At 45.6% G+C, this 18,249-nt stretch overlaps 1 protein-coding gene across 2 annotated transcripts in view; it reads left to right on the top strand.

Moving 5' to 3' along the window:
* TNFRSF11B (TNF receptor superfamily member 11b) overlaps positions 1-18,249 on the top strand; it is a 116,456-nt gene that overhangs the window by 87,735 nt on the left and 10,472 nt on the right. The window contains exons 1-2 of one of the 2 annotated variants that reach the window (XM_081204885.1): positions 8,168-8,185; positions 15,151-15,207. In XM_081204885.1, coding sequence (XP_081061011.1) covers positions 15,178-15,207 — 30 coding nt within the window. In that variant the 5' untranslated portion in view covers positions 8,168-8,185; positions 15,151-15,177. Of the gene's footprint in view, positions 1-8,167; positions 8,186-15,150; positions 15,208-18,249 lie in introns of those variants that run through there. The other variant, XM_081204884.1, reaches the window with a different exon arrangement.

Raw genomic sequence — 18,249 nt, 5'->3', positions numbered from 1 at the left:
CGGAGTCTGTAACCGGAAGCGTATGTAACCTGAAGCATATGTAACTCGAGATACCACTGTACTAGGGAGAGGCAGCCTCTATTTAGTCCTCAGATGAATGGTAAGCACCTTTGCCGGAACTTAAGGACCTTACACCAGTGTGGTGTAGTGGTTAAGAGCGATAGACTCGTAATCTGGTGAACCGGGTTCGCGTCTCCGCTCCTCCACATGCAGCTGCTGGGTGACCTTGGGCCAGTCACACTTCTCTGAAGTCTCTCAGCCTCACTCACCTCACAGAGTGTTTGTTGTGGGGGAGGAAGGGAAAGGAGAATGTTAGCCGCTTTGAGACTCCTTTGGGTAGTGATAAAACAGGATATCAAATCCAAACTCTTCTTCTTCTTTTGTATGGCTCTGCCACAGAGCTTCCATTTGGGAAGGAAAAAACATTGCATGTTCTAATCCCAATAAGGGCTTCCCATGGAAACAGGCCTGCCAACCACATGCCATGCCTTCAGATCCTTCTTCCAAGCTTCCCAGGGTCATCTGATTGGCCACTGTGAGAACAGGATTCTGGTCTAGATGGTACATTGGCCAGATCCAGCAGGACTCTCCTTATGTTCTTATGTTACCATGTTGGCCCGCAAGCATCTGAGCTGGCCTTGGCTTGCTAAGTTATTTTTAAGGATGCGGCCGGATTCAGGAAAGCTGTTGTTTGGCTGCTGCTTGTTGATAGAGCTCCAGAAATATCCTTCTGGGGAAAAAACTTAGTTGCCTTGATGATACAATATTCACCTGCCTCCGTACATTGACTCACTGTTTTCAGCTTCCAGATTCCCTTCACCGCAAACGAAGGAAGGATTAAAGCGCAGGTCCATTTATAGATTCAGTTATTATAATGACAGGCCGGACGGAAAATAGATTTTTTTTAATGATCATAACAGGCAAGACGAGAAGGCAAATACTGGGAGCAAGAAGAAGAGGAAAGGAAAAGGCTGCTGGCAACATGGATAGTTCTGAATCAATAAGGAGGTTCTTCTATGGACAACACTTCAGAGCAACATATAGCAGGAATTTTCATACTTCTGTTGTTTTCTGCCTTCGCTTGCGCATCCCAAATAGCCATCCCGGTAGGTGTGAAGAAACAAGTTAAGTGGGTTGATGAAAGCTTCCCTTTTCCCAGACTCCCCCATCTCCACATCATCCAGTGATCAAGCAAGAGAAAGTAGGGTTTTATAGAGTTACATCAATAAGAAGCTAGTTAGAAACATCTAAAACATTGTGTCCTAAGGTTAAGGACTTCTGGAAAAGATCTATAATGAGTTGAAAAAAATGTTGAAATACAGTGGTACCTCGGGTTACATACGCTTCAGGTTACATACGCTTCAGGTTACAGACTCCGCTAACCCAGAAATAGTGCTTCAGGTTAAGAACTTTGCTTCAGGATGAGAACAGAAATCATGCTCCGGCGGTGCAGCAGCAGCAGGAGGCCCCATTAGCTAAAGTGGTACCTCAGGTTAAGAACAGTTTCAGGTTAAGAACAGACCTCCAGAACGAATTAAGTACTTAACTTAATTCTACCACTGTATACATTTGTAAAGAAACCAGAAGCCTTTTGACTTGGAATATTAGGATTGGAATTGCCCAAAAAAGATGTTAGGTTATTTTTGTATGCCACCACAGCGGCAAGACTGCTGTTAGCTAAAAATTGGAAATCTCAAGAAATACCAACGGTAGAAGAATGGCAGATGAAGATGTTGGAGTTTTTGGAGCTGGCCGACCTGACTGGAAGAATCCGCGATCAGAAAGAAGAGGAACCAAGAAGACTGGAAGAAATTTAAAGATTACGTAGCTAAATATTGTAATATAAGATAATTAGAAAGTACTTGAAAGTATCAAACAGGCCTAGGATTAGAATAAGAATGTTGTATAGTAATATGGATTTAAGTCAATAAGAAAAGAGATGAAGATAGTAAATTTAAGGAGTTAACTGTAGTAGAAAGATGATCTTGGAGAACTGTTACAAGGTGATACAATGAAACTCAGTTAGCGGGGATTTGAGGAAGTCAGTTAACAATGGAATTTAAAATGAACTTTAGAAGGAATATGTGTTTTTATTTTTTCTTTCTTTTTTGTAGTATTGTAGTGTGTTTTCTTTTGTATGTTTTATATGTTATATCTGTTAAAATCAATAATTTTTGGGGGGGAAGGAACATCTACAATGTTGCGATCATTACGTTCTTAATGTATTGTGTTCTTTGTACAGTGGTACCTTGGTTCTCAAACTCAATCTGTTCCGAAAGTCCGTTCCAAAACCAAAGCATTCCAAAACCAAGGCACGCTTTCCCATAGAAAGTGATGCAAAATGGATTAATCCATTCCAGGCTTTTAAAAACATCCCCTAAAATAGCAATTTAACATGAATTTTACTATTGAACGAGACCACTGATCTAGAAAATGAAAGCAATAAACAATGTACTGCAGTCGCACAATCAATCAATCCGTAGCTGAACTGGGTTCCACACAGTCACACACACACACACACACACACACACACACACACAAAGCCACAAAAACAAAATAGCAAAAACAGAAAGACTTCAGCGTAACACTCAAAACGGAACTGTGGCACTTGAATCGGAAGCATAACTCTCAAAACGGAGCAAGTTCGGCTTCCAAAAAAAGTCCGCAAACCAGAACACTTACGTCTGGGTTTGCAGTGTATGGGTTCCAAGTTGTTTGAGTACCAAGGCGTTTGAGAACCAAGGTACCACTGTATTCTTTTGTAAACCACCCCGGGGTCACATGATGGAATGCCCTCTCCTTGTAGATTTGTCCCTTGCAAATACAGTTTTTATTTACTCAGGCATTTAGTCCCTTTGGGGCAATGCAGAGAATTTGGTGCCATCATCCTCCACATTCCCACCTGTGGCTGCATCCCTTACTCTTTCCTGCTCTGCTACTTGGAAATTGTTTGCAGCCCTGGTCTGCTACTGCTTTGCTATCATATTCTACTTAAACGATTGTCTGTTTCAAACTTCAGCCTCAATTGCAAAGCTGTTCAGAGGACACCTGGGGTTGTCAGGGTAGTTCTGGCCATTGTGAGAAAAGGGAAATCATTTGAAGAGCTCCTACAGACAGTCTGTATTCACCCTGATTTTCTTGCACAAAGCTTACACTGAGGTTAGACTATGCCTGGTCTTTATTGAGCATTAGCTCTGATTTGCTCGCTGGGAGGTTACACGACAATGAACATTCACACTGAATTCATCCCGATTCACTTGCAGGGTGTTTATCTGTGTCTTCCCATTAATCATTCATTCATCCCACATTCATTTCTATCTTTTCTTTTCTTTTTAATCTTTTTAAAAATTTCAGTCCTAAAAACATTCAAAAAGTTAACTTAAAACATAAATAAAATTTCAAATGTAACTGAAGCCCCACATTTTTCAGCGCATTCCCCCATCACTTTCTGAAGCACAAAAAGTTCTAAATTTTTAAAGTGGATTTGTTGTGCTTTAAAATCCACTCTAATTGTGCAAACCTACATTTCCGATATGGATCCCTCCTGTAAAATGCTGACAATCTGGAGGCGACCTAAATGTATTATTCCAGTAAATGGTAGTGAATGTTAATAACTGTTTCATTTTCTGGTAGCACCGCCCTTACATTCGTGTGGGATCCCTGCTAGACCAAACTGGAGAACCATCTGTTCCTATTTCTCAAACTTCCAACTACTTACACACCAGCTACATTGTTAATTCAAGTTCCTCACACCCCGAAACTGTGCACTGGGTGGTTTCAGGGTGTAACCAACAATGCCTGATTCATGTTTAATAAAACTTTGGCAGAAGCGACTGCTTGTAGTTTTTAGATGATGTCTCTCAGCATGTGACCCAGAGAGGCTGCTTTTTCTGTTCCATAGATAATGTCAGGGAACTGCCATCAGAGCATCAGGTGGTGGAGGGACTCAGGCAGGATGAAAGAGACTCAACTGCTGAAGCAGGGACCAGCAGGGGGAGGAGTGATTCTCTGAGGGAATGTGAGCAGGAGGGAGGGCTCAGGGACGCTTCCAGCGAAAACAGTGGGGAGGTATCTGAGTCTCACATAGGGAGACCCATACCTCGCAGGAAACTGTCACGCCGTGAGTCCAGGAGACGCGTTTCCGTTAAGGAACTTCTTTGCTGGAAACGCTTCCGCAGGCAGCCACTGTCGGACGCTACTAGTGACTAGAGCAGACATGTCTGAGGAGCTCCGTCACACACGGAGGTTTGTGGGGGCGCACAAACTCTGAGGGAGCACGTTTTCACGCACAAGCAGCTAATCAAACCCTCACAGCAGTCCGACACGAAAACAGAAGGGTTCAGTAGGGGCCCAAGCCACCCTAGCAGGGACTGAAGTAATGGGGAAGGTGAAGGTACCACCACAGTATGCAGATCTCAGCGACGTGTTCAGTGAGAAGGAAGCTGACCAACTACCACCTCATAGACCCTTTGATTGTCAGATCAATTTACTCCCTGGAGCACAGCTTCCCGTGGGCAAGTTGTATGCCATGTCAGACAGGGAAATGCAGGAGTTGCGAGGGTTCATTGACAAGAACCTGAAGAGAGGCTTCATCAGAGAGTCCAAAGCAGCAGGGGGGAGCCCAGTGTTCTTTGTGGACAAAAAAAATGCGGACAAGCCGAGACTTGTATGTGATTTTAGGCGGCTGAATGCAGTGACTGAACCGGTGGCGTTCCCTATGCCCAGAATTGATGATATTTTGACCATGGTGAGGAAGGGAAAGATTTTCACAAAGCTGGATCTAAGGGGGGCGTACAACCTGATACGCATAAGGAAAGGGGATGAATGGAAAACCACCATGTTTACCCCTTTGGGGGCGTTTGAATACCTCGTTATGCCATTTGGATTACAAGCAGGCTCCGCGTGTTTTCAATCTTTTATGAACCACGTGCTGGGCCCTTTGCTCTACAAGAATTGCGTTGCCTTTCTAGATGATGTGTTGGTGTATTCTGAGAATGAGGAGCAACATGTGAGAGACGTCAGAGAAGTGTTGAGCAGACTGCAAGCCAACAGGCTGTGGGTCAAACTGGAGAAGTGTCGGTTCCATACCAAGGAGGTGGAATTCCTGGGGTACCGCCTGTCAGACAAGGGATTGGCCATGGATCCCGGCAAGGTACAGGCAGTGCTGGAATGGAAAACACCCAAAACCAAGAAGGATGTGCAGAGGTTCCTAGGGTTTGGAAACTTTTATCGTAAGTTCATCCGCAACTTCGCCCATCTGACGGCGCCCATCACTGACTGTCTCAGCAGTAAGAAGAAGTTTGTATGGACGGCGGAGGCGGAGCGAGCGTTTGAGGAACTGAAAAGGGCCTTCGCCTCTGAAGAACAACTTCTGCATGTGGATTTACGAAAGAAGCTAAGGGTGGAAACAGACGCATCTGACAGAGCCATAGGGGCGGTGCTTCTTCTGCAGCCGGGGAAGGAGGAGTCGGAGTGGCGTCCGTGTGCCTTCTTCTCGCGGAAGCTGAACAAATCCGAGAGGAACTACACGGTGTACGACCGAGAACTGCTTGCTATTCATGAGGCGTTCCGGAGATGGAGGCATCTGCTAGTTGGTGCACAACATAAAGTGCAAGTGTGCACGGACCATAAAAATCTAGAGTACTGGAGAACGGCGCGAGTGCTCAACCAAAGGCAGTTGAGATGGGCCCAAGAGTTCTCCAAATTTAACTTTGAGATTTGTTATGTGCCAGGCCCAGAGAATGTTAGGGCGGACGCTCTCTCACGCAAACCTGAATATTTGGAGGGGGAGGGAGCACCCGAAGAAACCCATATCATTCCAGAGGACCGCTGGGTGTGTGGGGCGACTTTGGTGGGGCAAAGGGAATTGGTAGAGGGTACGGTGCAGGATGCATACGCCCAGGGGAAACTCAGGGATCTCAGAGGGGAGGAAGACAAACCCGGTGGTTTTGAGGAGAGAAATGGGGCATTGTATTATAAGGGAGCGTTATATATACCTGAAGGGGAATTGAGGGAGAAAGTACTCAAGCAGCTGCACGATAGCCCCACAGCAGGGCACTTTGGGCAACACAAAACCATGTGGCTGGTTACCAGGGAATTTTGGTGGCCCAAGGTCAGGGAAGATGTGCGGGAGTATGTGAGAGGGTGTGAACAATGCCAAAGAGCCAAGGGGGAGAGGCAGGCGCCGGCTGGTTTATTAGAACCACTGCCCACACCTGAGAGACCGTGGGAAGCAGTGGCAATAGATTTCATGACTGATCTGCCAAGGTCTAGAGGGAAAACAGCCATCATGGTTGTAGTAGACCTGTTAACTAAAATGGCCCACTTCATAGCCTGCTCACATGCGGTTACAGCAGAAGAAACCGCCAAATTGTTTGTAGAGAATGTGTTTAGGTTGCATGGCGCCCCCTTGAGGGTGGTTTCAGACCGAGGGAAACAATTTACTTCCAGGTTCTGGAGGAAGCTCATGAGCTTACTGCATGTAGAGGTTAATTTCTCGACGGCCCGTCATCCTGAAACCAACGGGCAGGCGGAAAGAGCAAATGGGGTTCTCCAACAATATTTGAGGTGTTATGTTAATGACAGAGAGAATGATTGGGTGGAGAAGCTGGCGTTGGCAGAATTTGCCTACAACAATGCAGAGAACGTGTCCACGGGGATGAGCCCCTTTTTGGCTAATCACGGGTGCCATCCCAGAGCCTTCCCAGGGGGGGAGGGGGAGAACTGGAGCGTTCCAGCTGCAGAACAGTTCGTGGAAGAAATGGAAGCGATCCATCGCCAGCTCCAACTCAACTTAAACAGGGCTAAGGAGGAATATAAGAGGCAAGCAGACAAAAACAGAAGGGAAGGTGAAAGCATCAGGGTGGGGGACCAGGTGTGGCTGTCTACCCAAGGGTTGCCATTCAAAGGAGGTTGTAAGAAATTAAGACCCAAAAGGCTGGGTCCGTTTGAAGTCATACAGCAGGTCAATCCAGTGGCTTTCAGGCTCCGGTTACCGAACCACATGAAGCTGCACCCAGTTTTTCACAGGTCGTTGCTGTCACCGTATAGAGGAGACAGTGAGGGGAGGGTCACTAGGGGACCAGCAATGGAGGAGAAGGAACACAGCTACCATGTAGCGGAGATCCTCGATTCCAGGTGGAAGGGAGATCAAGTAGAGTATTTGGTAATGTGGGAAGGGGAACCGGAGTCGGAAAACACCTGGGTTAGGGCAGAGGATGTCAATGACGAGGTTTTAATAGAGACTTTTCATCAGAGGTTCCCACGTAAACCTCAGCCTGTAGCGAGGTTCCGAAGGGAATACTTTGCCACCACCGACGAGGAAGAGGAGTTGGAGGGGTTCCCAGATTCTGAAGAGGAGGAGGATTCAGCTGGCCAGGACGACGATCGATGGAGAGAATTGTTCGAGACGTCAGAAGATGAGGAAGATTCGTTTCGGGGTTTTAGCCCTTCACCTCCCAGGGGGGAGGAATTGGGAGGGGGTGAGGGGGGCCCTGGAGGGGAAGTGGATGTCAGGGAACTGCCATCAGAGCATCAGGTGGTGGAGGGACTCAGGCAGGATGAAAGAGACTCAACTGCTGAAGCAGGGACCAGCAGGGGGAGGAGTGATTCTCTGAGGGAATGTGAGCAGGAGGGAGGGCTCAGGGACGCTTCCAGCGAAAACAGTGGGGAGGTATCTGAGTCTCACATAGGGAGACCCATACCTCGCAGGAAACTGTCACGCCGTGAGTCCAGGAGACGCGTTTCCGTTAAGGAACTTCTTTGCTGGAAACGCTTCCGCAGGCAGCCACTGTCGGACGCTACTAGTGACTAGAGCAGACATGTCTGAGGAGCTCCGTCACACACGGAGGTTTGTGGGGGCGCACAAACTCTGAGGGAGCACGTTTTCACGCACAAGCAGCTAATCAAACCCTCACAGATAACATGGCAGTAAGATTCCATACAGGCCATTTTATTTGCCTAGAATGTGGAGTAGGGTTCCCAGGAAACAGGTTGTCCTGGTTTTTTCCAGGACACATCCTCTTTTTTTCATGGGTAGAGTCGTCATAGTAATCCATAGCTAAAAGTTGGCAAATGTGTCCTCTTTTTTTTCCTCTTCAAACTATGGCAACCCTATAGGCGGCTGTCCTTCACGCACCCTCCAAAAATTCAGATTCTCTCTGAGTCATGAGGGATTTCAGCAGGGGTAAGTTTTGTAGACATAATGGTATTGTTTTATCTTTTCCTTTTCCTTCAGAAACCACTTTGATGTTTTTTTCTGCAATCGAGTAGTGTACAGGGTTACATACGCTTCAGGTTACAGACTCTGCTAACCCAGAAATAGTGCTTCAGGTTAAGAACTTTGCTTCAGGATGAGAACAGAAATCATGCTCCAGCGGCGTGGCGGCAGCAGGAGGCCCCATTAGCTAAAGTGGTGCTTCAGGTTAAAAACAGTTTCAGATTAAGAACGGACCTCTGGAACGAATTAAGAACTTAACCGGAGGTACCACTGTATACATTTCATGAAATAAATTAAAAAATTAAAAAACACCAGTGATGTCTCACGGAAATCTGGTAGGAAATCCGTAGCAAAAGCCTCCCACCAGCCATTCCGATAACTAGAATGGCAAACGCAAGTACAATCTATGGCTTAAACACCTGCTAGATCATCCAAAATGATTGCTGAGGCACTACACTGTACAACCCAAAGGGAGACAGTTGCTTTTGGCAGTGACTGAGTTATCCATAATCCTTCGTGTTTTTGACAGTGCCCAGGCCTGATTAGTATCTTGCATCACAAAGCCAAACGTGACAGTATTTCTTCCAAAAACTGACAACGTCTGCACGGTCCAAAAGAAGACTCGGGTGGTGGCCCTGTGCCAAGATGGGCTCATGCGCTGACTCCTAGAACGATTCTTCTGCTTTTACAAAATGATAAAATAAGCAGCATTCTTATATTTCCAGGAAAACGAAAAATTAAATCTAGCTTTTTCGGCAACCTGGGTCTCTTCCCCTTTGAGAAGGCATTACAGTGGTACCTCAGGTTACATACACTTCAGGTTACAGACGCTTCAGGTTACAGACTCCACTAACCCAGAAATAGTACCTCAGGTTAAGAACTTTGCTTCAGGATGAGAACAGAAATCGTGCTCCGGCGAGGCAGCAACAGTGGGAGACCCCATTAGCTAAAGTGGTGCTTCAGGTTAAGAACAGTTTCAGGTTAAGAACGGACCTCTGGAACGAATTAAATACGTAACCCGAGGTACCACTGTACAGCTGTGCACCTAGCTCTGTTGAATGCTTACAGCCCAGGCAATTCAGCAGTTGGCCTTTGTAGTATGTTCTCAGAAGCTGGCCCTGTGAATTTCCTTCTGATTGTCCCCAGTAGGAGGGAAAGTGTTTAACAAAGGGGAATAAAACTTAAAAGCCTGGAGGAGTGCAAGAGCAAGAGCTCTGCTGACCTCACTTATCTCTTGCTGCTGAGAGCCCAGCAGGGCTTCGGATGGGCAGTTAAACAGAACATAAGAAGAGCCTGCTAAGGGCTTGTTTGGTCCAGCATCTTGTTCTCACGGAGGCTAACTGGATGCCTGGACCTGGTGCCAGAGACTGGATGGACTGGTGGGAGGCTCCTGCCAGAGAAACCCCCAGAGGAGAGGCACAAAAGAGGAAGGCTGAGATCCAGGGGAGTGGTGTTGGGACATGGCAGGCAGGTCAGAGGATGAAGAGGAGGGGGCAGAATGGTGGGATGCTGAACAAGCAACAGGCTTAAGTGAAAATAAAAAAAATTCCTTCCTGTAGCACCTTAAAGACCAACTAAGTTAGTTCTTGGTATGAGCTTTTGTGTGCATGCACAGTTCTTCAGATACACATGAAAGCTCATACCAAGAACTAACTTAGTTGGTCTTTAAGGTGCTACAGGAAGGAATTTTTTTATATTGACTATGGCAGACCAACACGGCTACCTATCTGTAGGCTTAAGTGAGAGAGAGGAAGAAGAGGCAGAAACCACTGCAGATATAGGACAGGCAGCTGAAGGAGAGGGGAAGGCTGAGGCTGCAACAAATTCACAGGAGCCTGCCAGTCCTACTGTATTCAGCTCCCCTCCTCCCTTGTCTCCAAGGTCTCAGCGACTTTTGCATGTAGCAAAGCAACAAGCACAGAGAGCGCAGCCCCCCCCCAAGTGGGGGGGGGGTTTAACACTGCATGGGAAACAGCCGGATGGGAAAGAGAATTGGGGGGAAGTGGGAGGCCTTGATCATCAGTTCTGGCACGTTTCTCTGTTTGTATTGTATCAACTTTATTGCCAATCTCTGAGCTGTTGACCTGCAGCTGAACAAGCCCTGACACCCAAGCAAAAGAAACCTTTCCCCTCCTGTGGTTTCCAGCAACTAGTATTCAGAAGCATAACTGACCATAGAGGCAGAGCGTAGCCGTCATGACTGGTAGCCATAGACAGCCATTTTGCTCATGTAGGCTTTGGATTTCCTACCAGTAGCAGCATTAGGATTGCAGAATTAATCTGCATATTAGTTGGGGGGGGAGTCCTCATTCATATTTCAGTGCAAATTTCTACTAATATACATATTTTTGCATACAGTTTTGCCAAATACAGTGGTACCTCTGGTTGCGAACAGGATCTGTTCCGGAGGCCCGTTTGCAACATGAAAAGAGCGCAACCCGCAGTGGCGTGTCTGCGCACGCGAGAGTCACGATTCGCCGCTTCTGCGCATGCGCATGATGTCATTTTGCACATCTGCTCGTGCGCATGACATCATTTTGCGCTTCTGCGCATAAACAAGCAGCAAAACCCAGAAGTAACCCTTTCCAGTACTTTTGGGTTGCTGCGGGACGTAACCTGAAAGAATGTAACATGAAGTGGACATAACCAGAGGTATGACTGTATGCACAAACATAACACATTTTTATGTTCTTTTCACAAGTATATGCATTTATATGAATACAGAGGTGCCTCAGGTTACATACGCTTCAGGTTACATACACTTCAGGTTACAGATTCCGCTAACCCAGAAATATTACCTCAGGTTAAGAACTTTGCTTCAGGATGAGAACAGAAATCGTGCTCCAGCGGCGCGGCAGCAGCGGGAAGCCCCATTAGCTAAAGTGGTGCTTCAGGTTAAGAACAGTTTCAGGTTAAGTACCGACCTCCGGAACGAATTAAGTACTTAACCCGAGGTACCACTGTACCTAGTACACTCATTTCTGAACACATTACTTTGCTGGAGAACAACGTTGCAAAATTCAAAAATTTGCATGTGGATGTCAAAGGATTGCTGTATTTTGGTTCATGCAGTGTTTCAGAGAGTGCAAATTAGGTAGGTTCGCCTTTGAAATATTAACTGAGCCAAACTCCCCCCCCCCCCATCTCTACCTTTGAGTCACCTGGGATAGCCATGGCCACATGTGGTTATATGATATTTCTCCTCTTTGCCCCCATCCTCCTGAGACTTGCCCTCCTTCAGTCATTTTGGATGGAAGGGGGCTAAGTTTGGCGAGGCAAGGGCATTTCCCTGTCAAAACTTTATGTTGCAGAAACTACTGTCGCTTCATTATTTGCGAATCGGTGTTTATGAATCCGGGGATTTATGTAAGATGTTTACGGAACCTGCGGTTGTGGTCAGGTGTTTGCTGTTGGGACCAGAGAGCAGCGAACAAAATGCCCTGCTTTGATTTTAACAGAAGTGAATGAATCAAAGCTGAAAGTCAAAGCAAATTCAAAGCATTAAACTGGTGCGAATCCCAAAACCAAGGTTCCTGCCGGAAGCAAATGTGAGTGCTAGTGATCTTCCAAGGAAAGAGAGATCCGGATTAGATATGATGATGGTGATAATAAGCAGAGTTGTCAATAGCTGCACACCAGGTTGATCATGGCAAATATGAACAGACCTCTGGAAAGCCAGACAAGACACTTTTGTAACCTGGAAGAAAGTTACTTATTTTTTCCCTTTCATCCGTTAGCCACAAATGACTAACCTAGGTATATGTGGTCAGGTGAGCTAGCAATGACGTTTGAAGTCTTAGGACGGAACTGCATGTTCTGTGTAGCTTGGTGATTCTTTTTAGGCGTCCTTGTTGTTGTTTTCTGGAAATGCAGCCCCTAGAAGGAGTTTGGAAGGAGAGGGCAGGAAGGAGAGATTTTGTAACCTTTCCCCTCAGGTCATTTCCCCAAGGAAAATCCTTCCAAGCTGCCCCCACAACCACACCAATCCAGTGGGGAATGAATATGGGATCCTGTATATTCCCCCCACCCCCCTCTTATGGGGCTGGGGAGCAAAAAACAGCAGGAGGAGGATATTCGGCAGGAAAATTGCGCAAGAGGTGAGAGTAGAGAAGGCATTCCCCACACACACACACACACATGCATGCACAAACAAACACACACCTCACACTAGAGATCCCTTTCAAATTGTAGCCTCAATAGCTGCATATTGCAAAAAAAAGAAAGGAAGAAAACAGCCCCTTTAAAGTATCACAGGCCTACAAGCAATGTGTTGTTCCACCTTATTAGCAAGGAAACTGAAAAACATTTTCATGTATGCGACAACGGCGGCAAGAGTCCTAATAGCACAGGGATGGAAGAATAAAGAAATCCCGACCAAAGAACTGTGGCAAGGGAAACTGATGCACTAATGTGGAATTGGCGAATCTGACACATAAACTACGTGATAAGGACAACTGTGATTTTAAGGAAGAATGGGAAGCTTTTACAAAGTACTTAAAGAAACAACAAAATGAACTGGACTCCTTGGCAGGTTTTGAATAAACACTCACAAACTTTTTATTGGTAATAGCCAGTTAGATAAATTAAGGATCTATACAATTTTGTAACATGCAGAGAATAACCGTTGTTGTTAAACCAGAGAGAGGAGCTGAGGGAAGTCTGGGGGGGGGGGTTGCTTTATGGGGAGGGAAAAATAGGGGGGAATTAAGGATGATACGTTTTCTGATAAAATGTATTGCTGAATTTCCTAATATTATTTTTTTTAAAAAAAGCAAGGCTGGAGTCAAGGTGGCCATATGAATCATCTGCCTTTTGTGAATGGTCATTTGAACCAACTCAGAGCAGGGGGGGGTGGGCAGGAGAAGAATTTCTGAATTATAAATAATCAGTGACAGAGAGTCTGAGGAACACCTCTCCCCCCTCTCCCCCCCCCCCGGCCTGACTTGTTGTGAAGCCTTGTGGTCACAGTGAGTTCATTTTACTTCAACCTGTGCTTGCAGTCATAGTAGCAAGATGAAAGTTGAATTGGCAAGTTCCTTCCCATGCTGAAGAGGTGTGTTAGCTCACAGCTCTGCCCTCAGCCTTTCTGCATTGAGAGAGCTGTCCGCAAGTTCTTTTTTAAGTAACACATTTCTTTGTGCATATTTGCTTATCCACCTTAGTGTGTTTTTTTAAAAAAAACAAAACACCCAAAACAAAACATGCATTTACGTTTTCGAAACACTTGCAAAACTGCTCTGAGGCTTCGCTGTGTAGAGGAGTGTTGGTATTAACATGGACACTAGCCAATACGTGCCTGGTTCAGCCAACTTTTCTCCAGTTCAGATTGAACCTTCCCCAAACCCACTGACCCCCGAACCACATTTCAGGACAGATAACTGTACATTTGTTTGGAGGAGGTCTGTAAATGCCACTTTCAAACAGTTTCCATCTTCCACAGTTGGTTCGTGTCTATGTTATTTTGTGAAGGAACAAATTTAAACACCGTTAGACGAATCTAATGCAGTAGGCAACCTTTATCTCAACGTTTACATTAATCCCTAGCTGAAATTGTGAGCTTAATTTCTCAGCCTTGTGAATGGGGAGGGAAACACGGCCAAGGGGGAGATGAGAATAGGACATTCATCCTGAATCAGCTTTGGGGACAATTTCAGCAGAAGAAAGAAAGACTATAGCTCAGTTGTAGAACATCTGCTTTATATGCTGAAAGTGTTAAAGGTTTAAAGGGAAAGTTTAATCTCTGTCATCTCCAGGTAGGACAAGGATGTCCCCTCCCTGAAACTCTCAAGTAGCCGCTGCCATTCAGAGTTGGATATACCAAGCTACATGGATCAGTGGTCTGATGGTATAAGACAGCTTCCCTGATATGTTCCTACCCATCGTCATTTTGAAATGATATTTCTATTCTGACGATTTCAAAGAAACAAGATACATGCGCCAAACAAAAATACAGTGGTACCTCGGGTTACATACGCTTCAGGTTACACACTCCGCTAACCCAGAAATAGTGCTTCAGGTTAAGAACTTTGCTTCAGGATAAGAACAGAAATCGTGCTCTGGCGGCACAGCGGCAGCAAGAGGCCCCATTAGCTAAAGTGGTGCTTCAGGTTAAGAACAGTTTCAGGTTAAGAACAGACCTCCGGAATGAAATTAAGTACTTAACCCGAGGTACTACTGTACTTAATTCCAAAGAAAACCTGCTATAGCTGTCTTAACCCTCTTTCCCCATCTGTACTGTGGGACTAAGAATGGGCTATCTTACAGGGTTTATGGCAGGGTCAAACATAATTGGAAAAAATGTCTTGAATGCATCAATAAAAATATGGACCTTCATAGCATTGTCAACTGGATCAGGAGATAAAGTGTAAAACCATGTATCAGAAAGTGAGAAGGATTGCTCGTTTCAGCTCTAGTTCAGGGCATCGGAAGCAAAAAAACACTTTACTACCCAAAAGGGAAGACACCTTAAGAATGAGCTGGTTGCAGCAGGATATTTTTATACTTTTGTTTCTAGAACAGCCGGGCTGTGAATAACTCTCCCCTTGTTGTCCTGGAGGTGAGTCTGTTTTGGACACCCCCTCTTTGCCCAGAAAAGGGGTGGGCAGTAACACAGCAGAGGCGGTGACTGCCAGACAGTAATTAGTTAACCCATCGCTGTGCCTGGATCCTGACACTCCCTCCTTTTTTTCCCCAGCTTGTGGTTAAATACCGCTGAAAGGAGTTGCATGAAATCATCAACAGGTTCCTTTTTTAAAAAAAATATCAAAAAGAAATTGCTCGTGGGGAGGGAATGAGTATTCAAAGCTGAGCCAGGGTTTCCTGTTGCATGGGGCTGCAGATATATATATAATCGAGCTTTTAATGTGCTGGGCCAGTGTTCGCAAGCTGCTACGAGACCAGAGCACTCCCTAACTGCCTGATTGCTTTCCCAGATCCCTGAGGGTTTGAAAGCAACCACAATGAACAAGTTCCTGTGCTGCACACTTGTGGTAAGTCCTTGCCCAGAGACTGACGATTGCTTTGGAACTGACACGATCAGAGCGTTGATATCATTCTCTGTTCTCCGCTGGCTGACTTTTCCTCTTCAGGTCTTTCAGTAAGCGTGCTAGCTTTCAAATTGTAGTGGGCTGCGAAGTTTTAACAAGGGATGAGGCATTCCTGGCTTCTGGGGTAGGGGGTAGAGGAAGGAATTAATATGCTGCATTTTCAAGAAATAGGTGCCTTCTAAATCTCCTAGTTCTGCCCCTCCTAAGAGAGCCTTAGGCCACTGCAGATGTTACAAATCTGTTTAATATTGTCAGGACAGTCTGTGGAGAGGAGGGCTGGATAGAATAGGAGCAAATCTGTGAGACTGGACTGGTTTGTCAGATACCATGTTTAATTTTATATATTGCACAAATGTATGGATATATGGGGCTCACATAGACAGAGAGCACTGGATTATCTGTCGTGGTGCTCTGATGGTCTGAGGGCGGTAGCTGGATGTGGAACAGGTACTGGTGACAGACAGAGCAGAAGGTTTAAGGTACAATCCCTGGAATCTTCCCATAAAATGATCGTATGGAGAAAGATCTCTGGAGCACTGCAATTTCTGCTCTGCCACCAGTTCTCCTGATGCAAACGGTCACGGTTTGTGGATCTTCTGTGCCCAACCAGAGTGGTGTAGTGGTTAAGAGTGGTAGACTCGTAATCTGGTGAACCGGGTTTGATTCCCCACTCCTCCACATGCAGCTGCTGGGTGACCTTGGGCCAGTCACACTTCTCTGAAGTCTCGCAGCCCCACTCACCTCACAGAGTGTTTGTTGTGGGGGAAGAAGGGAAAGGGGAATGTTAGCCGCTTTGAGACTCCTTAGGGTAGTGATAAAGCTGGATAGCAAATGCAATCTCTTCTTCTCTTCAACTGGGCAAATGTCTCTTACTGGCTCCCATTGCATGTGTGGAGATGTATGTTAAAGAGAATGGGACAGCTCCTTCATTCATAAGGAGATCCACTGAACATCGACACTGCCAGGTGTGCCCCAAAATCAATCAGTTGGAATGTCTGTTATTTTTGCAATCTCCTTTACCCTTTTCTCCGATTTACCCTCTCTCAGATGTACATTAGGGAGACATTTATTTATGCCCCACTCTGGGAAAGCTAAGAATCCAAAATCTATGGGCAGTGGTCAAGTAGGTTATAATCTGAGTAAACCCATTGAAATCAATAGACCTAAGTGAATTGTGTCCATCAACATCAAGGGTCTTCTCTGAGTGTGATTAGCACCGATAACAACCCTACAAATATATTTTAAAAGTGATCTCATAGCTGAGAATAGTTTGCCTGGTGACTAATCAACCCAAGTGATGCTTGATGTTACCTAGAAGTTCTGCAACGTGGAACAACAGCTGATCAGATAACTGTGAATGCTTCCTTTTATCTGTCAACTTTGCTTCATGTGAGCATTTGGTAGATCATGTATTCAGTGATTTATTATTGCCAATCACATAGAAACACTTAGGACAAAGGGATTTTCTGCTTCTTAAAAATGGGACTCAGCCCACTGGGTATATTCCCCTGTATAAGCCCCACTTCTCAGTGGATTGTGCCCCATTAAAAACAACAACAGTATACTCAATATGAAAAGTAGAACAGAAATCACCTTCCCAGTTGTTTGCATAAACTGAATTCATTATTAGAATGATGTTAGGATTTAAAGCCATCTCTAAATACTGGCAATTCTTGTTAGCAGATCAAACAATATAAATTGTGGGGGGGGGGGTGCATCCCTTTCACAGGGACCTCTCTTCTGACTGAGGGGATGACTCCTGACAGATTTCAGATTGACAGCTGCAGTGGCTCCTCTTCAAAGAGAACTGTTTTGGGGTGGGTACATTAGGAATCAGAGTGTGTGAGAAAAAAGAGCATGGTTTCTTAGAAAAAGTGAGGACAGTATCCATCTCCCAACAAGAAACGTGTCACCCCAAGGGTCTTTAGTGGGGATTAGATTCCCCACAACAGGTTTTCAAGTACACAGCATTTTCTCCCTCAGATAAATACCTCTCTCCATTGACTCGCGTAGGGAAAAGGTGGTGGGAAAATGGCATAAAACCCCTAGGAAAGACATAAACCCTCAGAGAAGGGGGAAATGTCATTTTCCAGCAAGGAGCCAGTGGGTCACTGGTTTTGGGTGGGCTTCTGTCCCCTCACGGGTTTTCGGTAACATGCTGGCATGGAAAGGGGAAGGCAAAAACCCAGGTGAGAAATAGATCCAGGTTTAGAAGCCACAGATATCAGAAAACTAGATCCTGGATACAAACAAACAGGGGCAAGGACTATCGCCCTGTATGTCCTGCTTCTGAGATCTCACTAGTCACCCGCTGCTGGAAAAACATTGGTGGCCCAATGGATCTTGGGCCCCATTTGCACTTGTATTATGTAGAGCAGTGAATAGCAAGGTGAAATATTTTTTTTTAAAGAAATTGTCCAGTGGCACCTTGTTGTTGTTTAGTCCTTTAGTCGTGTCCGACTCTTCGTGACCCCATGGACCAGAGCATGCCAGGCACTCCTGTCTTCCACTGCCTCCCGCAGTTTGGTCAAACTCATGCTGGTAGCTTCAAGAACACTGTCCAACCATCTCATCCTCTGTCGTCCCCTTCTCCTTGTGCCCTCCATCTTTCCCAACATCTTTTCCAGGGAGTCTTCTCTTCTCATGAGGTGGCCAAAGTATTGGAACCTCAGCTTCAGGATCTGTCCTTCTAGTGAGCACTCAGGGCTGATTTCCTTCAGAATGGACAGGTTTGATCTTCTTGCAGTCCATGGGACTCTCAAGAGTCTCCTCCAGCACCATAAGTCAAAAGTATCAATTCTTCTGCAATCAGCCTTCTCTATGGTCCAGCTCTCACTTCCATACATCACTACTGGGAAAACCTTAGAGTCCAACTAAGATTGTTCTTGGTATAAGGTTTCATGTGCATGCACACTTCTTGCACACGAAAGCTTATACCAAGAACAAACTTAGCTGGTCTCTAAGGTGCCACTGGACTATTTTTTT

The sequence above is a fragment of the Podarcis bocagei genome (assembly GCF_964188305.1).
Source record: "Podarcis bocagei genome assembly, chromosome: 8".
In the NCBI taxonomy this organism is placed as follows: domain Eukaryota; kingdom Metazoa; phylum Chordata; class Lepidosauria; order Squamata; family Lacertidae; genus Podarcis; species Podarcis bocagei.
This window is presented reverse-complemented; position numbering and strand designations above follow the sequence as displayed.